The sequence below is a fragment of the Neophocaena asiaeorientalis genome, unplaced genomic scaffold, assembly GCF_003031525.2.
Source record: "Neophocaena asiaeorientalis asiaeorientalis breed wild unplaced genomic scaffold, Neophocaena_asiaeorientalis_V1.1 scaffold131, whole genome shotgun sequence".
NCBI classification, from domain to species: Eukaryota; Metazoa; Chordata; class Mammalia; order Artiodactyla; family Phocoenidae; genus Neophocaena; species Neophocaena asiaeorientalis.
In genome coordinates this window covers 240,925-265,998 of record NW_020173201.1, presented here as the reverse complement: position 1 = coordinate 265,998, position 25,074 = coordinate 240,925, and the positions used below count along the sequence as shown (strand labels likewise).

Sequence of the window (25,074 nt, the reverse complement as noted above, 5' to 3'; positions counted from 1 at the left end):
ATAAAACAAGGATGTAGGTGAGACCATGGTGTTTTGGTGGCTCTGGCATCCCTTTCTCTTTCACTCTTCCCAACTTACTTCCAATCCTCATGGGTGTGTGTGAGTTCACTGTTTTTACACCAGTATGACAGAGAAGAGGGTTCTCTCTGCAAACTTACCTGCGATGGGTGGGCTCACCAAATACGGCACTGCATGGAGGAAGTACACCACGCCAAGTGCTGATGACAAAGAGGTGGTCCCCACGATTTCTGCAGTCACTACTGGGATCAGAGTCACATAGGCACCATCAAAGTAGCCAAACGTACAAGCGAAAGGCACGAGCAGGGGGAGACTTTGAAGCATTGGGAGGCAGAGGTAGCAGAGCCCATCCATTCCGATGGCAAAGAGGTAGCAAATATACTGGTAATTCTTCAGACACCTGTGGATGTGAAGACCAAGAATGAGTGCAGTATGCACAGGTTCTATCAAAGAGCTCTAGAATCATGCCCAGGTAGCAGTAAGCACTACAATTATTTATAGAGATGGCCTCCGCATTGTGTGTTTTCTACGTTGTCTTCCTGTCTTTCTTTTGGTATATGCAAATGCAAGAATGTATCTTCCCAGGAAGCATGGTATGGTAGAAAATAACCTGTGCTCTAAAATTAGAAAGATAGAAGTTTGAATCCAATTCTACCACCTACTAACTGCCTAACTCTAACTTCAATTCCTTTAGCTATAAAATGGGGAGGCTGTCTATCTCATAGTGTTATTCAAGGATAGTTGTGAAATAACACATAGAGTGTCAGGAGACTAATATTTTCTAGATGCTTTCAGATGTGTCATCCGTTAGTCTCCAGCACATCATATATGCTCAGTAACCCAAGTGGTTATACAAAGAGGAAGCCATAATATGAAGAAACGAAGGTGATTTGCCAGAGATTATGAAGGTCTTGTATTAGGACTAAGTTGTATTTCAAGACTTCCCCAGTGGTACTTCCGTGAACACTTCCCCTTTGTAGATCCAAACCCATCTATGATACAAATTATTTTAAAGACTCTGTATAATATCAGCACCAGCAATTTATGCTTTACAAATGTTTTTCTGCCCACAATCTCATTTAAGCCTCACAAAATGCTATAATGTCCATAGGCAAATATTGAACTGGCCCATTTTACAGATGAAGACCCTTGAGGATCTGAGGGTTAGGTGATTTTCTCTAGGTCACAGGGATAATACGGGGCAGAGCCAGCACAAGAACTTAGGTCTTGTATATCTCAGACTAGAGATCCCTCTCTCAGACTTATACCAGGCTGCTTCTTGTTGAGTTGTTTGATTGTAAAAATGGTTACCCTTTGCTCTCCCACCAACTCCTTAACCATTAAAAATGTGGATTTAATACTAAATATTATATTCACGATACTGGATAATGGCAGTTGGATCCTGATTAGTTCCCAAAGACATAACGTGTGAGAAGCCATAGGATGATAGCTCTTCCAGGTCATGGCTCAAGTGTGAAGAGTCCTTCATTTAGGAGAATATGAGTAGTTTGCTCTCTTCAATCCAAACAGATTAGCATTAGCTGAAGAAACTACTCAGTAGATATCTTATAACTTTGGTTTCTAAGCCTAAAATCATAATGAAACTATTTGCTCTTTGCACTGTCAAATATAAATACATGGCTACAGGGCTTCCCTGGTGGCACAGTGGTTGAGAGTCCGCCTGCCGATGCAGGGGACATAGGTTCGTGCCCCGGTCCGGGAAGATCCCACATGCCGTGGAGCAGCTGGGCCCGTGAGCCATGGCCGCTGAGCCTGCGCATCCGGAGCCTGTGCTCCGCAACGGGAGAGGCCACAATAGTGAGAGGCCGGCGTACCGCAAAAAAATAAAAAATAAAAATAAATTAAAAAATCAATCAATAAATAAATAAATACGTGGCTACAGATAATGTGTTATTATTGACCTGATCCTCCTGCCTGGACTGGAATCTGTTCCTCTCTCTATTGCCAGCCACTCTGGGGTGGTTCAAAAGAAACTAAAACCACAATGCCCAGACAGAAGTTGTCTCACCGGAGGACTGATGTGACTTACAATGGAATTAAATCTGTCACCAGAACTTCGCTTCTGCCACTTATACATACCCAACATCCTAAAAAATCTAGAACAGATGTCAGCAGACTATGGCCAAATCCAGCCCACTACTTGTTTTTTGGACTGTGAACTAAGAATGGTTTTTCCAATTTTGAATGATTGGAAAAAATCAAAACAACAATAAAATTTTGTGAGGGAAAAATTGTATGAGAAATTAAAATTTTAATTTAAAATTAAATAAAGTCTTATTGGAACATGGCCACTCTCTCTTGGTCACATATTGTTTATGGCTGCTTTTGTGTTACAACAGCAGAGTTGGATAGTTGGAATCATAGGACCCACAAAGCTCTCCCTTTACAGAAAAGTTTGCTGACCTCTGACTGGAAGAACCAACAAGGGAGTTGCCTTCAGATATCAAAAACCTGTTAACATTATTCAGACCTAGGTATTCTAGAGGGTAAGGTGATGAGGGGAAACTCAAAGTTTAAAGTCCCTAGTGGGGAACCAATGGCGGTTTCATGGATTTTACCTTCTGTCGGTTAGCCATCCGAACGTGATATTGCCAATAATGTCAATCACCCCAAGTATGGACATAAGAAAAGCAGCTTGCTGGTGACTCACTCCAATACTCAAAGCGTAAGGCACCAAGTATACAAAGAGAGGGCTGCAGCCATAAGCCATAAATAGAACAGAGATGGCCAATACAACAAAGTCTGACATCAGTAAAAAACTGTATTCCTGCTGCAAAGAGCCACAGAGGCAGGTCTGCACCCATTCTTTAGTCCAAGTCGAAGAGGGAGACGCCCGCTGAAAGCCTTGTGTCTCGGTTCTACAGACATGGTTCTGCTCTGAAGTTGTTTGGTCATCTTTAAGGGTAATTGGCCGCATCAAGGCACCGCAAACACAGAGATTCAAAACGAAACCCCCAAGGATGAGTAATGCTCCCCTCCAGGAAAACTGTTCAATAAGGAGCTGGACCACAGGAGCCAGGATGAAGATGCCAATGCCACTTCCCGACATGGAGATCCCATAAGCAAGGGCTTTCCGTCTGCTGAAATACTTTCCAACCATGGCAATAGCTGGAGAGTAACAAAGTGCAAATCCAAGACCTGGGGATAAAGAGAACTCTATGAGTGCTGGTGGCACGGCATGAACAGCCACTGAAAGAACATTTCTCAGAATCATACTGTCTGGAATAAAGAGAATCTGACCTTCAAATAAACCCTTTTAAAACTGGTTTCTACACCAAGCTGAAAATGAGTCTCCCCTCACCAGTCATCCACAATTTGCAAAGTATAGCGTATATATGACTTTCTTCTTGGGGAGAAAGGCCTTAAGGGAATATGACTTAAGCAAAATAAAATGAAGAACTTAAAAACTATTATACAAGCTCAATTTGAATTAACTAGAAAATCAGGATAACATTGACCTAAGAAATTTATTCTCCCCACCCCTTCTTTTTTAATAAATTAATTTTAATAAATTAAATTATCTCTGGATAATTTAAGTATTTTTAAATTATCCAGAGAATTACTTCAACTCTTCACTGCCCCTGAAGACACAACTCTGATAATCTGGACCACACTGGAATTTGGGTTTAAACAGCATTTGTGACCCCGTGAAAGCTCCAGAGTAATCTCACATATTAGGAAACATTGTGCCAATTTGATACATGAGCATAGCATGTACACATAGCCACCTGAAAATACCCCTTAAAGTCAGCAGAAAGCCTCTTCAAGATTTTCCAATTCTATTCCTTTTAAGTCAAGAAAATTTGAAGGGCTTTAAACCTGGAATTTAAATGTCAGGGAAGGAAAAGGAGGACTACCTTCAGCTCCTGTTCCCACCTGCAGAGCAGAGTGAGCAATGATCCCAGTTTGCCTGGACTGAGGGCTTTCCCAGATGTGAGGCTTTCAGCACCAAGACCAGGATAGTTCCCGGTAAACTGGGATGATGGGGAACCCTAGCAGTCAGGCCCTTTGGATGACAGACAGAGCTAGATTTATAACCTTACTATGAGATTATATCCTTTATTGGCCTGATCATACTACCCCTGTGGCCCAGACAAGCGTTAGTGTTACCCTCCCCTCTGAGTGATGGGGCAGAAAACTGCTACTCTAGTCCCACCAGCCAAGCCCACCTTGATCCTATGCAGTCCCTGTAAGTGTGATTTATGGAATGCACATCAGTTGCTTCTCTTTCTATGGGTTTCATTCTCTAAAGATACTTCCATAACATCGACAGAACACGTGAAATGTAAGGATATTCACAAGGGGCTTTCTTTTTAAAATGGTAAAACCCCAGTTATTGGACAATGGTACTCACTATAGAGTAGGGGCAACTCAGGTCAACCACAGACAGTATTTCAATGTCTCGGCAAAGATGTTGGGAGAATGATCATTGCCAATCATTGACATTGTGGCTAATGTCACATTGCTTCTGAGTGGAGAATCTCAGTCATACACGGCTGCCCAAGGGAAAGCCATCGGTCACTGTTGTCAAGTGGCTGAATTAAAGTGGTGATACATTTTCACTACAGTACGACAGTCCATTGGATTTCTAGCCCTTTTGGTTAACTGCTAGGTAGGCAGACGTTAAGATAAATGATGCATCTTACAAAATGGATATTTTATGAATTACTGATCTGTTGGTGGCCTTGACAACCCCTGGGTAGGGTGGGGTGAGAAGGGTGGTACAAAGTGCCCTTACCTGTAAGAACTCCCAGAGTGAGGTAGAGATGCTTCAGACTGGTGGCAAATGAGCCCAGGATGAGACCAGTAGATGCGAGCAAGCCACCCAGCATGATTCCCACTTGACAGGAAAAATGGTTACTGACAACACTCCCAAGTGGAGCTTCAAAAACAATAATAAACAGGTTCAACACAAAGGCCTTGAGGGCACTGTGGAAAGGCTGTGGGTGCTGCACTGGCAGAGCAGAGAACGATCCATCTTCAAAGCCTCAAGCCCGCCCCACTCATTCTACAGATTTGGAAACCAAGGAGAGAGGAAGTGACTTGTCCATGGTCCCACAGAGAATAAGTAGCAAAGCTGGAATTAGGATCACATCTCCTGACTGGCGTTTGACGGCTCATTCCACATCTCCATTCTATGACAGCCATAATCCCAGGATTATGTGGTGTTTTTTAAACAGTGAATCGGCTCCTTTAAACTCCATGTCACTTGCACAGCGATGTGCCTTGTATGTCTCATATAGTATTGATCATACACAATTAACAATAATTATGACAGGTAAATGGTAGAGAAGGAAAGTGGGCAACACGGCATGGCCAGCAGTGTTATGCAGGAAAAGTCCAGGCAGAGAGATCATAGACAAACTTCACAATCTGGCACTGTCTCCGGGCTTTTGGAAACGCTGTGGATGAGAAATCAAAGCCCAGAAAATCTAGGAAATGAGATGATGACATTTTGGTTGGCCTCACTCTATTTGTGGTTTAACAATGTGTCAGAATTGTGCCAACTTCCAGGCTTATAGACTAATAATTAAAGCTGGAAGAGGCCAAACAGAAATTGAAGCTTAGGGGAATATGACATACCCAAGATCACCAAGAACTATACAGTTCAGGGAACCTTACACCGAGCGCAGGGTTATTTCACCCTGTTATTCTGGCTCCTTGGGTCTCTCAGACTGATGGCAGAGATGATGGGTGAGGAATGTATGTGAATTTCTTTCTGAAGAATAATTCATGCTGACACCAGTACTCCTAGTAACAAGATCAGAAGAGCCAATTCTCTAGGTATCTGTGGAGTATAATTTTTATATCCATCAGGTTAAAATTGGGTGTGACACAAATGTACATGATACAATCAGTCATCAGCTTAATATCCCATCTAGTTAGAATAGTAGCTGGCTGCATATATAACCTCTGGAGAATAGGAATGAGCAAATCTCCTGAAAATATATCTAAATCTTCAGACTGGTGCTGCTATGGCTATTGGAAAGTGACAAAATGTATACTAAACTCAATGAAGAATGTTCACTTCTCTGTTCATCATAGGACGGATATGACCCCAATGGGCGTCCCAGACGTGATTCTGCAGAATTTAAATATTCTGCATCTAACATGACCCCGCTCTTAGCTCAGTGCCTCACATGGTCCTTGTGACCACTGTGGTCACTGAAGGTCATTTATTCCTCTTTGAGGGATTATAAATATTCTCCAAAAGATAACAGTGAGAGAAATGAATCACCTGTATCCTCCATGAAAGATAAACATGGCCGTCTTGGCATGCTCACACAAAGGCTGTGCCTAGTCATCTGACCCTGAAAACCAAGTGATCATCTTACTGGTTAAAAGAAAAAAGACAGGCTAGAAATAAAACCTGAAAATATGATTTCTTGATCCCTTATGACCTTCCTGTGTTATCAGTAGCGTCAGCTTAGCCATCTCATGAAACCTAGACTTGCACTCAAATTCCTCCCAACCAAGGAAATACATTTCAGCACAAATCCTGATTATGTACATTTTTCTAAAAATAAATATGAATCAGTACCTAGAATGGAACAGATGACATTATTTATGATACCAAATAATATAGTATTTCTCTTTTGCCATTAAGACATGGCCTGAAGAGATAACAGTTTTCTAAAATACTCAGGAGTCATCTAAATGAAAGGATTAAATGGGTCTAGTCTGCAAATAGATCATTTTGATTTGACCCAATTGCAGAAAATGTCTATGGCACTCATCTAATAACTTTGGTTGGAAAGTTTTAAAAAGAAAAATCTCAAGGTTAGTTTTTCCTTAGATCGATGAGAGATTCCATGAATCTTGAGAACACTCTGTACACCGTACGTAGCACCTGTGTGGCTCCTGATGAAAACTACAGCCGTAGTGAATGTGCTTATCTCATGATTGCACCATTCTATCCTTCTACAATACTTCCCTAAGAATGAAGATTGATGCATGAAAAACGAGCCAAATTTTGAACTCTCTGGGAAGGGATGATAATGAAAACGAGACTTGAGACGTGATGCACACATTGTTGGCACTCATTTAAGGAGATCACATTGAAATGGCTCGTGGTACTTTCCAATCGCTGTTTATGTGACTGGAGAATGAGGGGACCACAGCATTCAGAAGAAAGCAAGCATATACTGTACGGTTAACTGCGTCCAAAATCAGGACAAGTACTGTGATTGCCCAGTTCCCTATCTCTATAGGTATGTGTCCAATTGACTGTATTCACTACCTGGTCCATCTGACATCAGCCAAGAATGTTAACTGCAAAAGCACATCTGGGGGGGGTTGGCCAAATGCAGGATCATACTTTTCTTTTTATATGGTTTTAGCCTATTTTTAATCATAGCCCTTCTACTCAGGAAAACTGGTCATCAAAGGCAGTGGAAGGTCACTGTCATGTATAGTTCAAGGGTAGCCAGTAATTATCTATCCCAGGAGATACTCACCACAGAGCATGGTCACACAGTCTACAATGGAATGGATCCAGGCTGTCTGTGCATAATCCTGACAGAAGTATGTCTGGAAGTCCACAAAAAAAATTGAAATACATCTGAAAAAAAAAAGTGCAAACATTTTATACCAAAAAAAAAAAAAAAGAATGAACATGTATTCGATTGAGAGTTTCAAGTTTTGGTTCAATCATCTGTTCCAGTCTCCAGGGGTTTTAACTGATTTTGAATGGTACATTGCTGGCCTGTAATAAGTGGGAAATCAGAAGCTGACCATCGAGATGTTCTAAGGGATAAGAACAAGTGTTTAGGACTTCCCTGGTGGCGCAGTGGTTAAGAATCCACCTGCCAATGCACGGGACACGGGTTCGATCCCTGGTCCAGGAAGATCCCACACGCTGAGGAGCACCTAAGTGCGTGAGCCACAACTACTGAGGCTGTGCTCTAGAGCCCTTGAACCACAACTACTGAGCCCGTGTGCCACAACTACTGAATCTCACACGCCTAGAGCCCGTGCTCTGCAACAAGAGAAGCCACCGCAGTGAGAAGCCCACGCACTGCAACCAAGAGTAGCCCCTGCTCGCCGCAACTAGAGAAAGCCCGTGCACAGCAACGAAGACCCAATGCAGCCAAAAATAAATAAATAAATAAATTAATTAATTAAAGAAAAAAAGAAACAAGTGTTCACCCACTAGAGTGGCCTCAGCAACGAAGACCCAATGCAGCCAAAAATAAATAAATAAATTAATTAATTAATTAAAGAAAAAAGAAACAAGTGTTCACCCACTAGAGTGGCTGCTGAAACCAAGTGGATGTGAAGATCACTGCTGTAGGGAAGGTCTTGTGGAAAAGATGACAGGTCAGACACATGGATTGTTACTCATCATCCTGTTTCACTAACATCTGAAACTTCTAAGAGGTTGTTATACAAGTTAAGACTTGACAATAAAGTATTATACATCACCCAGCAATTTCACTTCTAGGTTTTAAGCAAAGTTAATAAACAGATGGTGATGATAATAATAATAGATACACATAAAAGGATATACTCCGGAGAACTATTTATAATAGCCAAATATTGTAAACAGCATATATGTCCATCAGTAAGGGACTGGTTAAGTAACTTATTGCACATCAATAAAATGAAATATTATTAGGTGTTAAAAATAATTTGCTTTGTATTATTGATTTGGAAATAAATTCACAATATAATGTTAAGTTAAAAAGTTACCAAATAGCTCATATAGTAAGGGCTTATTTTTATAAAAATGTACTTCATGTAACTAGAAAAAGCCTGAAAGCATATTAACCAAAATGTATCCGGTCATTATATGTGCATGGTGAGGTTATAAATGATTTTTTATCTTTATTCTGCATTTTGAATTATTTTACAGCAAACCTGATTTCTTACACAATCAGAAATTTATCTGTGTGTGTGTATATACATACGTATGGGGGTGTAGAGACAGAGACAGAAACAGAGACAGAGACAGAGAAATTTTTATGCTGAAAAATAGCTAATTACTTAGGAAAAACAAGACATGAGTGATCCAGAAGCAACAGTTTGGAATGAACCGCACACAGATAATTCAGGACAGGAAGCTTTTAGAGCTCCGTGATAGCAGGGAAAGAAATCAGGCCTTGCAGCTTGGAGATGAGATAGGAGGATATCTGTCTCCTTGGATAGGACCACATTCCAACTCATTATGCTTCAGCAGCCCCTAATAACCTGTTATTTTACTCTCTCTTTCCTCTCCAGTTGCTGCTGGATGTAAAAGTGAGTGATGGAAAAGTTACAGAAGGGGGAAGAGAATCAGGGTGAATCAGGACTGCTGTGTTATGATGGTCCAGCTTCATGGGCATACAACCTATACAGTCGCACAGAATCTGGCACTCAGAAGCATTAAACTTGGTTCAACTCAGCTATCACTGTCTTAAAATTCCTAATAATTTTATCTTTGAATTTGCATTTTGGAAGTGAAGTCCAATGGGACAACGAAGCATGCATGTGGGCAGAGAGCTACGGATTCTTCAGTCTGCAATTCTGTGCTTTTCCATTTGCACATAGTCTTAGAGATGCCCCAGGACACAGAATTCCAGTAGACTCTTGTGTGGGAGTCCAGTAAGACTCAGACTGAGTACCAGGTAGGTGTGTTACACCTACAACTGAGTGAGCATGTGCACAGGGGAGTGAGAGAGAAAGACCATGCTTTCCTTTCAAACCAAAACTTGCTTCAAATGCAGAAGGCGGCAATGGTGTTTTAAGAAAGACAAAGGGCCGAGGATTCCTATCAGATCCTTTCTTACTCATGTTGCTTCTCTGGATTACCTGATCGCTTATGCTGAAAATGATGACACAGAAGGAAAGTAAAAGGTAGGGCTACCGGTAATATAAAGATGAACGGCAGATTTGTGCTACTAATGTAACATTTCCATTTTCTTTACTCAGAACAACACTAAATAGTAAATTTAAAACACCGTGAAAAACCGAGACCGCTGAAAAAAGGAAAAGCTTCCCATTTTAGTACGTTTACCAGCCCTTTTTTTCCTGCCTTTTGAACAAGGGGTCCTGCATTTTCATCTTGCACCAGGCCCTGTAATTACGTTGCCAGTCCTGGTGATAGGAAAGAGAAAAGGGATGGTATAGGGCAGTGATCCCCAACCTTCTCGGCACCAGGGACCAGGGAGCGGTTTCGTGAAGACAATTTTTCCACGAAGGAGGGCGGGGTGGGGTGAGGTGGGGGATGGCTCAGGAGGCAATGCGGCGATGGGGATTTGCGGATGAAGCTCCGCTCACTCTCGCCCTGCTCACCTCGTGCTGTGCGGCCCTGTTCCTAACCGGCCGCGGGCTCCTATCTGTCCGCAGCCCGGGGGTTGGAGACCCCTGGTATAGGGTGCTAAATCCTAAGTCCCAGAAGGTACTGGGATGGAGTTTGATGTGCAGAGTACAGAGAGGGATCAACACTTGTGGGCAGGATTAGGTAGAGTGAGCTGGGCAAACAGATATAGGCCTGACAGGCCTCAGCAAATCCCCAGGGAAATGGGCGGGCCTTTACCCACCTCCCTCCGTCAATCATTGGATATGGGCACCGCTGGAGGGGCGAGCTGTCGGGAGAGGCAGCTCTGCGCAGGTGAGGGGGACCCTGCGGACACTGACAGCTGATGTTCACCCTGCAGCTGAGGCCCTCCAGATGCCACACCTCCGTATTCACCAGAGTGCCGTTCTTGTCCTCCACACTGAGCACTGTATGGGATGACATCTATCAAAGGGACATCAAAAGTTGTCCTTCCCCTTCCACTGATTTAAGAAGCCAGACAACGTGCTATAGTAGATCCGATGCTAGGTTAATAATTATATCAGAGTTTGGAGTACTGAAACATAGTCACAACGAAAATGCAGAGAATGATAACATAAACTACCCGGCTGAGTATATAAATTTAAATTTAATTAAAATATCGCAGCACTTTTCCTAAAGCATGAGCTAACTGCAACAGCCTTATACTAGTTTTAATTCGGTACAACAATAACAGGAAACTCTACGATGTTTCTTCACATCCTAAATATTGCTAGACTAGTATAAAAAGTCTATTATTTTCTCCTAACCACTAGGCCTTCGATTTAAGTGAATAATGATTTCTTGGATATAGCCTCAGTATCAAAATAGTTAAGTTATCCTTAGCCCAGGGTTTCTCAATCGAAGCACTGTTGCCATTTCGGACCTGATAATTCTTTGTCCTGGGGGCTGTCCTGTGCGTTGCAGGATATTTAGCAGCATCACTGGCCCCTGCTCAGAATGTCTCCAGACACTGCCAAAGGTCCCCCCGGAGAGCAAAGTCAGCCTGTTTAGGACCACTGATCTAATCAACTATCAAATTCTGCTATTCTACCTTATAAATATCTTTCAAATGCTGCCACGGAGCTCCATTGCCTTTATATCATTCATGACAACACTTCTCTCCTGGACTGCAGCCAAAACCCTCCTAACTGATTTTCCTGAATTCACACTTGGCTACGTTCAGTATATTCTACACTCCATGGTCCAAGTGTCCTCCTCACTAGAACACAAATCAGATCCTGATGCTTCAAACTTTTTTTTTTTTTGCGGTACGCGGGCCTCTCACTGTTGCGGCCTCTCCCGTTGCGGAGCGCAGGCTCCGGACGCACAGGCTCAGCGGCCATGGCTCACGGGCCCAGCCGCTCTGCGGCATGTGGGATCTTCCCAGACCGGGGCACGAACCCGTGTCCCCTGCATCAGCAGGCGGACTCTCAACCACTGCGCCACCAGGGAAGCCCGCTTCAAACTTTTTAACATGACTTATGAGACCCTGCATAAGTTGGTCCTTCTTAGCATCTCTCCTTTCTTCCCATCTGGTGCATTCCTCACTTCAGAGAGACTGAACTTCTTTCTACAACTTTTGACGTACCACACATGCTTTTTCACACCTCTGAGAATCTTTTTTTCTAGGATGATCTCCCATCCGCCCTCATTCTTTTAGTTTTAAGATAATAGTCAACTCCTCCAGGAAGGCTTCCTTGACTACCTGAGTCTGGGCTTGATACCTTTCTTAAGTATTTCCACTACACGCTGGACCCTCACCACACTGTGTGGCGATGTTCTTTGCATTTGTTTGTATTCTCCACTAGACTCTTGCTCTGTGACAGCAAAGACCATGTCTGTCTTATCTTGCATTGAATCCCAAATATCCAGTACCATAGCTTCCATGTATGGGATGCTCATTAAACATTGTTCAAGGTTCAAGGTATGAAAGGAAGAAAATTAGGAGGGAAGGCAGGCTGAGAGTTGCTAGAGAAGTCACTGGAAGATAAAGAAGTGAAATGGTTGAGTAGCAACTTCAAGAACGTGAATGAGAAAGGAAGAGGAAGAACAGATGGCAGCTATGTAGGAGCACATGGCTAGATACGGTACAGTAGAGGTGTGAAGAATCTGAGCTTATAAGCTGAGAGAAAGAATTAGTAAAAGAGAGATGCAGAAGTTGGAAATGTGGAAGAACATAGGACAACTAAGAGGAAAGCACCCCAAACGACAATAAGATATTTTGGTGTTGTAAATCATAATCTCTTCTCTCCACTAAATTGTTTTGAGGGGTTTAATATTTGTGGGACTATGTTTATTTCTTGTGACTTTTTTACCTTGTTCTGTTGTTTTGGTTTCTGTTTGACGGGTTTTTTACAACTGATTTGACTAGTCATATCAAACTGTAGGTATGTAAAATTCAGAAGTAACACCTGAGATTCTTGCCCAAACATGTGAGTAGGCTTGTCAGAGGTAAAATTTAATAACCACATACATATGCTTCTTTTTTTAATATATAAATTTATTTATTTTTTATTTTTGGCTGTGCTGGGTCTTCGTTGCTGCGTGTATGCTTTCTCTAGTCGCGGTGAGCAGGGGCTATTCTTTGTTGCGGTGCGTGGGCTTCTCATTGCAGTGGCTTCTCTTGTTGTGGAGCACGGGCTCTAGGCACACGGGCTTCAGTAGTTGTGGCATGTGGGCTCAGTAGTTGTGGCTCATGGGCTCTAGAGCCAAGGCTCACTAGTTGTGGTGCATGGGCTTAGTTGCTCCACAGTATGTGGGATCATCCCAGACCAGGGATCGAACCCGTATCCCTTGCACTGGCAGGCGGATTCTTAACCACTGTGCCACCAGGGAAGTCCTGAAATATGATTCTTAACATAGATAATGTGTTTGGTAACAAGATGTCTTGAAGCAAAAATATGTAAGCCATGTACATTAACGAACAGAGGGAGTAAATAAATAAGAATGACTACTTTAATAACCTGCACAATTTTAAGCTTATATAAATTTTATGTGTAAGGAAGCATCATCAGTTACAAGGTAAGAGGGAAATATGATTTTTAAATGCCCTGGATTATAAATGGTAGCATTGTCTGTAAAGCAAAAACCAGCAAGCAATATAAACGTCCATCAATAAAAATGTTTTAAATAAATTATGGAAACATCCATATGGTGAAATTTTAAGCACCTACCTTTCAGTGAGGTAGAGCCCTATGTGCTGATATGGAAATATTTCCAAAAGATATTAAACAACAAAAAAAAGTTCAAAACAGTGTGTATAATATGATCCCATTGGTGTAAATGAAAAGAACATGCTTTATATGTGGACATAAGGTTTTTAAAAAAATTTCTGGACAGATCTCAAGAAACTATTTATGAGATTAATTTTAGGCAGTGAAACAGGGATTCAGGAAGGGAGGAGAAAAAGGCTTTATCTTATACGTTTCTGTATTGTTTGAATTTTTACCTTCCAGATGTATGGTTTAACTTTTAAGCATATTATTGAAACCAAAGAGAAGGGAACACTCGCAAATTCATTTTATGAGACTAGCATTATCCTAATACCAAAACCAGAAAAGGACACTACTAGAAAAGAAAACTACAGGCCAATATTCCTGATGAGTATAGATGCAAAAATTCTCAATAAAATACTAGCAAACTGAGTTGGCAGCATATTAAGAGGATCATTCACCAGGTTCAAGTGGAATTTATTCCTGGGAGGCAAGGATGGTTCAACATACACAAATCAATCAATGTGACACATCATATTAATAGAATGAAAGAAATGAATTGTATGATCATCTCAATAGACACAGAAAAAGCATTTGATAAAATTCAACATCCATTTATGATAAAAACTTAACAAATTGGGCATGGAAGGAACATATCTCAGCATAATAAAGCCATAAGTCACAAGCCCACAGCTAATATCATGCTCAATGGTAAAAGGCTGAAAGCTTTTCTTCTAAAATGAGGAAAAAGACAAGGGTGGCCACTCCCATCACTCCTATCCAACACAGTCCTAGAAGTCCTTGCCTTGGCAATCAGGCAAAAAAAAATTAATAAAAGGTATTAGCATTGGAAAGGAAGAAGTAAAATTGTCTCTATGTGCAGATGATATGATTTTATATATAGAAAATCCTAAAGACACAACCAAAAATCTCTTAAATCTAATCAATGAACTCAGTAAGTTGCCGGATATAAAATTAACATACAAAAATCAGTAGTGTTTGTATACACTAACAATAAAATTTCCAAAAAAGAAATAAAGAAATTGATCCCATTTACAATAGCATCAAATACAGTAAGTTTAACTAAGGGCATGAAAGATCTCTATGCTGAAAACTACAAGACATCAGTGAAAGAAACTGAAGAAGACACAAATAAATGGAAAGATATCCCATGTTTGGGATATCTTTTGGGACTGGAAGAATTAACATTATTAAAATGTCAACACTATCAAAAGCCATCTATATATTCAATGCAATTCCTATCAAGAATCCAATGGCATTTTTTACAGACGTAGATAAAACACTGTTAAAATTTATATGGAACCACAAATGATCCTAAATAGCCAAAGAAATACTAAGAAAGAGGTATCACACTTCCTGATTTCTAACTATAATATAAAGCTGTAGTCATCAAAACAGTTTGGTACTGGCATAAAAACAGACAAATAAACCAGTGGAACAGAACTGAGAACCCAGAAATAAACCTAAGCATCAACTAATGTTTGAAAAGGGAGCCAAGAATATTCAATGGAGAAAAGACAGTCTCTTCAGTAAATAGTGCTGAGATAATTGGATATTCACATGTAAAAGAATAAAACTAGACCCATATTTTAGACCACTCACAAAAATTACCTTGAAATGGATTTAAGGATTAAATATAAGACCCGAAGCTATGAAACTACTAGAAGAAAACATAGGAATAAAGTTCCTCAACATGGGTCTTGGTAATGATTTTTTGGATACGTCACCTAAAACACAAGCAACAAAATAAAAAATGAACAAGCAGGACTACATCAAACTGAAAAGCTTCTGCACAGCAAAATAAACCATCAACAAAGTGAAAAGAATGGGAAAAAATATTTGCAAACCACGTATCTGATAAAGGGTTAATATCCAAAACATACAAAGAATGCACATAACTCAACAGTAAAAAAACAAATAACCCAATTTTTAAAATGAGCAAAGGACCTAAATAGACATTTCTTCAAAGAAGATATACTAAAGACCAACAGGTACATGAAAAGATGCTCAACATCACTAGTTGTTAGGGAAATGCAAGTTAAAACCACAATGAGCTATTACTTCACACGTGTTAAAATAGTCATCATCAAAAAGATAAGAGATAACAAATGCTGGTATGGATGCAGAGAAAAGGGGACCCTTGTGCACTGTTGATGGGATTGTAAATTGGTACAGCCACCATAGAAAACAGTAGGGATAAAAATAGAACTACCATGTGATCCAGAAATTCCACTGTTGGGAATAGATCCAAAGATAATGAAAGCACTAACTAGAAAAGATATCTGCACCCCCATGCTCATAGCAGCATGATTTTTAATAGCCAAGACATGGATGGATGAATGGATAAAGAAGGTGTGGTATGTATATACAATGGAATATTATTCAGCCAGAAAAAAACGAGGAAATCCTACCATTTGCAACAATATGAACGGACTTTGAAGGCATTCTGCTAAGTGAAATAAGTTAGAGAGAGAAAGACAAATACTGTATAATCTTAAATATATGTGGAATCTAAAGCAACAACCAAGCGCATATAAAAAGAGATCAGACTTATGGTTACCAAGGCGGGGGGTGGGGAGGGGAAGGGAATTGGAGGGAGGTGGTCAAAAAATACAAACTTCCAGTTATAAGATAAATAAGTACTAGGGATGTCATGAACAATATGATGACTACAGCTAACACTGTTGTATGATATATAGGAAAGTTGTTAAGAGAATAAATCCTAGGAGTTCTCATTGTGAAGAGAAAAGTTTTTATCTTTTTTCTTTTCTTTCCTTTTTATTGTAGTTATATGAGAAGACGGATGTTAGCCGAACCTATAGTATATGTAAATCAAATCATCATGCTTACAAACTATTATATATAAAATAGATAGACAACAAGGTCCTAATGTATAGCACATGGAACTAAATTCAATATTCTGTAATAAACCATAATGGAAAAGAATATATCTATTCAGTTATACACACACACACACACACACACACACACACACACACACACACATATAAAAAAACTGAATCACTTTGCTGTACACCAGAAACGAACACAACACTGTAAGTCAACTATACTTCAATAAAAAAAATCATGCTGTATGCCTTAAAATTATATAGCGATGAATGTCAGGTAGTTCTCCATAAAACTGGAAAAAGAATTAACTGCCCAATAGGCACTGATCCTCTGAATTGACAAATCACCGTGCAGGCTGCTTTCCTCGTCTCTGTCTCCAGTTCTCTTGGTTGCTTCCTGGTGTGTCACCCTTTTCTCCTCTGAGCCTATTGTGCTCAGGTATCCTCCTCTCAGCCTCTCCCAGGAACCTCTGAAAACAGGCCTTTGCTGCCAGCCACAATCCTCTTTTCTGGTTCCCAGCCGCCCTTCTTAAAGAAGCACTAAGCTCACTTCCAGAACTTTCCTCTCATGGGAATGATGAAAGCTTCCACATGTAAGAACCAAGATGAAAGAGATGCCTTTTAACTCTATGACCTTCTCACTCCCAGAACACAAGATCCATAATCCAGACGGGAGAAAAATCAGACTCAACCATCATATTATTTTAAACAAATCTACGGTTTATTTTGACACATAATCAACGAATCCTTATTGTAGCAAAAACAAACATCCTGCTTCTTTCCTGCATTATCTATTTGTTATGGGGGGTACATCGATGCTTTTATTTATTTTTATTTTTTATTTTTGCGGTACTCGGGCCTCTCAACTGTTGTGGCCTCTCCCGTTGCGGAGCACAGGTTCCAGATGCGCAGGCTCAGCGGCCATGGCTCACGGGCCCAGCCGCTCCGTGGCATGTGGGATCTTCCCGGACCGGGGCACGAACCCGTGTCCCCTGCATCGGCTGGCAGACTCTTAACCACTGCGCCACCATGGAAGCCCGATGCTTTTATTGATGATGCTATCAAGTGAAGATAATGTAGTGCAAATCAGTTTCTTTGGCTGCCAAGGGAGTGTTGCCAGAGAAGAGCAACAGAGTTCAATTTGAATGAAGGCACCTCTAGAGGAGAGAGCTAGCACATGCAGATTTCAAGTGTGGCTTTATTCCAAATGTAAATGAGATGAACGCATCTCAGTGTACGCACGTTTAACTTTAGTCAAGGCTATGCCCTTGGGTAAAAGGAAAAGAGGAAACATGACCAAATGAGATGAGAGAATCCCTGTATTTATGCTCTTTCTCTCCTTCAACCTAGAAATCAGCCTCCACTACCACAGCCAAGTGCAAAATGAAGCAAAAGAATTTAAACTCTAGGCTTTAAGCTTCCAATGGCTCAGAATTCTGGTGAGCTGAGATGTTTTCAAGGACTATTTTGAGCTTATATATTTGTCCTTTGTGGGATGAGCTGCTTATGAAAATAAATGTCTGGCATAGCCATAATATTTAGCTGAAAAATGTCCTAACACTCCAGGTTTATGTGTCAGAGATTATAAGAGACCACTACCCAGGACTTTTAAATGTCAGAAAATCACATTCCTTGCAAAGAAAAAGATATCCAAGCAGTCAAAGGAAATACACACACACGCACAAAACATATATTTACACATATATTTTCACAATGACAGGTTCAGAACTAGAATGAAGCCGACTTAGAAAAAAAGACAAGCCAGGTCATCTGATAATAAATCGAGAAGAAAGTCCCACCTACCTGGTTACTGCCCGGGTGCAGATGGTAACAAGGAAACAGCCAGCCACAATCATCCAACCCCATCCTCCATCCGGTGGGGAGGTAGACCGAGATCTATTTACTTTTGCCATGGCTTCAGTTCTTTTTTCTTCTTTTCCAAGTTACTCCAACAGCCCAGTTATGATCTTGGAAGGGTCTGCTGTCCAGTGATTTCCTGTTGGCATTCAAGACTGGTATAGAGTGCTACCTGGAACATGGGTTACTGGCCATCTAAAACCAAAAATCAGGACATAGTTGTATTTTATTGCCATATCCAAGATAGCTTTTCACTTGGTGAAAATGATTATTACTTTCCTGTTAAATATGATTATTCGTTAACTGTGAATACTGGCCTAGTGCAAAGACCATTAGTTATCCTTGGAACCTCTCCCCCTTCTTCTTTTTTTAATAACAGATCTTCTCAACTTTTAGCCAAATCCATGACGACAGTTTGGATACCATACCTTGAAGGTAGATGTGGCAACATGGTTTCGTCTAGACTAAAGGGATATGAGCAAAATAATACATGCCACTTTGGGTTCCTCAGCTCAAAGGCAAAGGCACTTTCTTAAGACTTCCGCCACCTCCTTTCCCATAGACTGGAATGTGGATGTGGGGATGAGACAGTTCCAACCACACAGGCCAGACATCACCCTAAGGGCTGGCAGAGCTACAGGACAGAATGAGCCTGGGTTCTCAAACGACTCTGTGGGGAAGAGGTGCCTCTCCAGCTCCCGACTTCACACACCCTCACTGTTACACCAAAGGTAAATAAGCCTCAGCTTTATTTGAGGCTCTCCATTCTGGAGTCTTTCTGTTACAACAGCTTAGGCTATGTCTTAATTATTATACTGAATGATTCTGACGGTAACTGCATTGGCCTTTCTGACCAAGAATGCTATAATTCTTAGATGGAAAAAATTGAAGCAAGAAGAGAATGAAAAATAAGTGAAACAGAATAGAAAGCCCAGAAGCTAGCACATAATAATTCAATACAACTAAATAAGGTAGCAAAGAGGGATGGGGGAAAAAAAAAGGATTATTTGCTACCTCCTGTTACAACTCTCCATTTAATTCCTTTTTTAAAAAAATAAACTTATTTATTTTATTTATTTTTGGCTGCACTGGGTCTTCGTTGCTGTGTTTGGGCTTTCTCTAGTTGCAGCGAGCGGGGGCTACTCTTCGTTGCAGTGCGTGTGCTTCTCATTGCAGTGGATCACGGGCTCCAGGGCACATGGGCTTCAGTAGTTGTGGTTCACAGGCTCAGTAGTTGTGGCTCGCGGGCTCTAGAGCGCAGGCTCAGTAGTTGTGGCGCATGGGCTTAGTTGATCCATGGCATGTGGGATCTTCCCGGGCCAGGGCTCGAACCCGTGTCCCCTGCATTGGCAGGTGGACTCTCAACCACTGCGCCACCAGGGAAGTCCCTCCATTTATTTCTTAACCTTCTAGATAGATCAGAGTTAAATGTAAAAAAGAAGTCCTTTAGAATCTAGGAGAAAACATATGCAAATAATTATCTAACCTCTGGATGGGAAAAGGACTCCCTGAGATGTAAAGTAATGTTAACAAACCAAGGGAAAATTTTGTCGATTTGTCTAAATTAAAATTTAACATGTCGGGCTTCCCTGGTGGCGCAGTGGTTGAGAGTCCGCCTGCCGATGCAGGGGACACGGGTTCGTGCCCCGGTACGGGAGGATCCCACGTGCCGCGGAGTGGCTGGGCCCGTGAGCCATGGCCGCTGAGCCTGCGCGTCCGGAGCCTGTGCTCCGCAACGGGCGAGGCCACAGCGGTGAGAGGCCTGTGTACCCCAAAAAAAAAAAAAAAAAAAAAAATTTAACATGTCTATACACCAAAACATGTGATAAATAAGACCAAAAGGTAAACCATAGACTTGGGGAAAAAAAAAAAGCAACACATGATTCAAAGAAGTAATATCTGCAACATTAATTCATTCAACTACCAACACTTACGGAGGATCTAATGTGCGTTAGGCATTATTCTGGACACCGAGGATTCAGTGATAAGCAAGACACACACAGCTCCTTGTGGTAGACAGTTTCTGAGCTACCCCTACGGTCTCACATCCTGTTGTTCTTGTCCTTGTGTAATCCCTTCCATTGAGTGTGGGTGGGACCTGTGACTTGCTTCTAACCAGAATATGGCACAAGTGATGGCACGTGACTCCCATGATTAGATCATGCTGAATAAGACTCAGCCTTGCTAGCCGACTCTCACTCTCCTGCTGGCCTTGAAGAAGCAGGCTGCCGTGTTGCACACTGCCATGGAGAAGGCCACGTGGCAGGGAACTATGGGTAGCCAGCAGGAGCTGAGGACAGCCTCAAAAAGCTAAAGTGACAGCAAAAAGCTAAAGCTCTCAGTCCTACAACAGAAGGAAATGAATTCTGCCAACATGTCAAGTGAGCTTGGAAGCAGACTTTTTCCCTAGTTGAGCCTCCAGTTGAGAACACACTCTGGCTGACACTTTGATTGCAGCTTTGTGAGACCCTGAGCCAAGCCACCCAGGCCCAACTAAGCGCGGCCTGAATGTGGTCCCACAAGAACTGTGAGATCAAGTGTTTCTTATGGTATGCTTTGGCATGTCAATCAAGCTTCTTAATTACAGTTAGGGATGAATTTTTTAAGAGACTAAATCAGAGTTTTAACAGGTGATTTTTCCACTGGATTGAGCCAAACACCCAATTTGGGATATAATTTTATAATGATCACCAGAAGAAATTTTAAATAATATTAATTAAATGAAACATCAGGGACTTCCCTGGTGGTCCAGTGGCTAAGACTCTGCGCTCCCAATGCAGGGGGCCCAGGTTTGATCCCTGGTCAGGGAACTAGATCCCACATGCTGCAACTAAGATCCAGCGCAGCCAAATAAATAAAATGAATATTTAAAAAATATATATCTGCTCTTTATAAATAAATAAATAAAACATCATTTCAAATATGACTAAGCATGCATTGTTTGGCGACCACAGACCATGCACCACCTGGTAAATCATGGACAAACCAAACTGTCTAATAAAGAAAAATTTACTTTAAAACCATGACTTTCTCAAGAAAATGGCTCATAGTAAAACCTTGCAAGCGTTCATCTTTGAAGCCACAGGAACAAATTGGCAACCTGTGAGTTCAGAGAACAAATGCAGAGCAAAGATAGTGAGCCGAAGGCAACAAGAGTGATTCCACGTAGACCACTTAGGTTTGCTCACTTTCAAGACCTGGAAGTGCCTCCCTTTTCATCTTAATTGGCCATCCTGTGAATGTGGGGAGACTGACAAAGGAGATGGAGTGAATGTCTGGAGAGTATAAATCCATCAGAAGTATTAGAAGAGCAGTACTGATACAAATATTAAGCCTACTGAATGACAGAAAGTCAAAATTATTATTTGAAATGGTAATATTGCTAATCACTGGCCTAGGGACAGAGTCATAGCCAAAACACTGGGCTAAGTGAAAACAACAATATGGAGGTAGCTTTTCAGACCATCCACAGGCCACATTGCTATGAAGCAGCGTTATAGACAGTATCTCATTTAATCCTTACAACAACCATAGATGGTAGGTATTATTATCCCTATTTTACAGAAACCGTAACTCAGACTAGAGAGATGCAGTAATTTTCCTAATTATTATTATCACTACCAAGGAGCAGGAATGGGATATGAACCCTAGTCTTACTTTTCCTAACCAATGCCCTATACTACTTCCGCTACTTTTCCTTATTCCTTGATGTAAATTCATATACATTTTAACCTAATCATACGCATATAATTCTCACTGAAGGCACACCAGTAGGACATTAATTGCAACCTGATGCAGCTAGAAATACAGTTCTTTCAATGGTACCATTGGCATTTCCCTGAAACATGCCTAAGGTCACTGACTTGATTAGCTAGGGAACTCTCCCTGATTTCAAAACAACCTGAGGAGTCTCCAACACTCTGGAGCTTCAGGGTCAGTCCCTCCAAAACATAACTTTGTGTCATGGGTAAGTTACTTTTTTTTTTTTTTTTTGGCCACACCACGCAGCATGCGGGATCTTTGTTCCTTGAACAGGGATCCAACCCGCGCCCCCTGCAGTGGAAGCATGGAGTCTTAGCCACTGGACCGCCAGGGAAGTCATGGGTAGGTTACTTTTAATAGTCAACTACTTTCCGCCCCAATATTAAACACTCAAAGAAAAACTCATCTAAAAGATCTACCATACTTGTATTTTCACTTTAATGTACACAGCCTACTGCAGCAGACAGAGCTGGTTGCCTACCCCCAATCCATAGCCTACCTCTCCTCCATTCTACCATAGCCCTGGCTTGGTTCAGGGATCTACTCTACCTGCTCTCTCTCCAGCAGCCATTTGCTTCAGGGAAGGGTGGCCCAATCCATTGTTTCAGGGAATGGCTTTTGATTGGTCTCCCTTTCCCTTGTCAGTAAGTGTTTAGGGGCTAGGAGGTGAAGCAATTCCAGCCAATGAACTATGAGGGAAAGTCCTATGGAAAAGATTTCCTTGCTCTTAAGAAAAGACGCAGGAAAGAAACAAGCCCTGCTTCTTCCTATAGATATTTTGAATCTGGATATGACACCTGGAACTACAGCCGTCACTTCTTCACCATGAAGGAAGCTGGCCTGAAGACAAAGTCAATAAGCCGTCTTGCAGGCACAGCAGAAAGATGAAAAGAACCTGGAACCTTAATGATGTCACTGAGCCACTAAACTAACCAATTCTGGAGCCACCCTATCTAGCTTGTTAGGTAACATAACACATTTGACTTATTGTGGGAACTAGTTGAGATTTCTGTTACTTCGGCCAAGAGGGTACAAATGGATACATGCCTGCAGACAGTGGTATGTTGAAGTCAGCATCTGTTGCCTCTCATCCCCATGCCACGTTCAGTGATGTCATACTGGTGGCTTGAAACTGGCCACGTGAGGAGTGCCTCTACCATAGAAGCCATACATTGGTAAACTACACATCCAAACTTTTTGTATCCTCTGAGACAACCAGTTAAACATTTACTAGCACACCACTGCAATGTTGGGGTAATTTAGGGTGTATACAGTAAATATTTTCTATGAACTATGAAGTCAAGCCAAAGAACTAGAAAATAATTTAAATATCTATACAGTGAGCTGGCCACTTAGCTAGCTTGTCACCTTTTAAATAAGATAATTTTTCTGTCTCATTGGGCAGGAATCAGCCAACTACAGCCCTCAAGCAAAATTTGGCCGGCTGCTGCTTTCAGTAAATAAAATTTTACCGGAACACAATCATACCCATTTATTTGCATTTTGTCTTTGCTTTCATGCTACAACGGCAATGGAGTAGTTGCGACTAAGTAAAAGTGTTTAGTCTAGTAAAACTTAAAATAATTACTATCTGGCCTTTTACAGAGAAAGTGCGCAGACCCCTGTTCTAGGGAGATGTGATGCATTGACCTGCAGAATAAAATGCCAATATCTGGGAGGATGAGGTGGGAGAGAATCGATATTTATGGCTATGGTGGCAGAGTGCAGGGTAGAAGAACAAAAAGAACTAGCAGTCAGGAAGATCCGGGTCCTTCCTGGTCCTGATTCTCTATCTTATGAGTTATATGAACTCAGGCAACCTACTTTAACTCTCTGAGCCTCAGTTTTCTCATCCATAAAATGGGGCTAATGTTAGCCTCACAGAATGTTGTATGGATAAAAATGAGATAAACTATGAGGAGTACCTGCACACTACTATATATAAAATAGATAGACAACAAGGACCTACTGCAGAGCACAGGAGGCTATATTCAATACCTTGTAATAACCCATAATGGAAAAGAATCCGAAAAAGAGTATATATACATATGTATGTATGTATGTATAACGGAATCACTTTGCTGTACACCTGAAATGAACACAACATTGTAAATCAACTATACTTCAATAAAAAAAAAGTAATTGAAAAAAACCCCGATGAATGGATAAAGAAGATGTGGTATATAATATATACACACTGGAATACGCTGAGAATGAATTTTTGCCATTTGCAACAACAAGGATAGACCTGGAGGGTATTATGCGTAGTAGGTCAGTCAGACAGAGAAAGACAAATACTGTATGTTTTCACTTATATGTGGACTCTAAAAAATAAAACAAAGCAATGAATATAAAAAAACAGATACAGACTCACAGAGAATAAACGAATGGTTACCAGCAGGGAGAGGGATGGGGGCAGCGGCAATTAGGGGAAGGGGATTAAGAGGTACAAAGTACCAGGTGTAAGATAAATAAGATACAAGCGTGTAACATACAGCACAGGGAATACAGCAAATATTTTATGAGAACTTTAAATGGAGCATAATCTATACAAAATATCGAATAGCTATGTTGTACACCTAAAACTAATATAATATTGTAAATCAGCTATACTTCAGTGTAAATCAATCAATCAATCATGAGGAGTGTCTGGTACAAAAACATCGATATCATTTGCCACGTGACTTAACCTGTTTTCATTTATTCATCACTCATTAATTCAGTAAATATTTATTGTGTGTCCAGTATGCATTCTAGGAACAGGGCTTAGAGCAGTGAAGAAAATAAACAATGGCCCTACCTTCAGGGAGCTTACATCCTAGTGGGACAGGCAGTCAATAATCTGTTGAACAATAATTTCTGAGCCTTAGCTTCTTTGTTTGTACAAAAAAAAAAAAATCCCCTCTACCTACTTTGTGGGACTGTAGTTAGATTCAGATGAGAACAGTCACAAACTGGCAGCAATGAGCAAATCAAACTTCAGGACATTTTTGTTAGGCCTATAGTGTTTTTAAAATGTTTACTTTGGTTGCCACAT

General features: G+C 41.0%; 1 protein-coding gene across 1 annotated transcript in view; it reads right to left on the bottom strand.

Annotated features, from left to right (window-relative positions):
- The window catches only part of SLC16A12 (solute carrier family 16 member 12), an 84,314-nt gene that overhangs the window by 5,114 nt on the left and 54,126 nt on the right, over positions 1-25,074 (bottom strand). Inside the window, exons 2-6 of the mRNA XM_024744863.1 lie at positions 18,222-18,470; positions 7,497-7,600; positions 4,778-4,921; positions 2,598-3,177; positions 159-418 (exon numbers count right to left, since the gene is read on the bottom strand). Of these exons, the coding sequence (XP_024600631.1) occupies positions 159-418; positions 2,598-3,177; positions 4,778-4,921; positions 7,497-7,600; positions 18,222-18,331 (1,198 nt within the window). The 5' untranslated portion in view covers positions 18,332-18,470. The remainder of the gene's footprint in view (positions 1-158; positions 419-2,597; positions 3,178-4,777; positions 4,922-7,496; positions 7,601-18,221; positions 18,471-25,074) is intronic.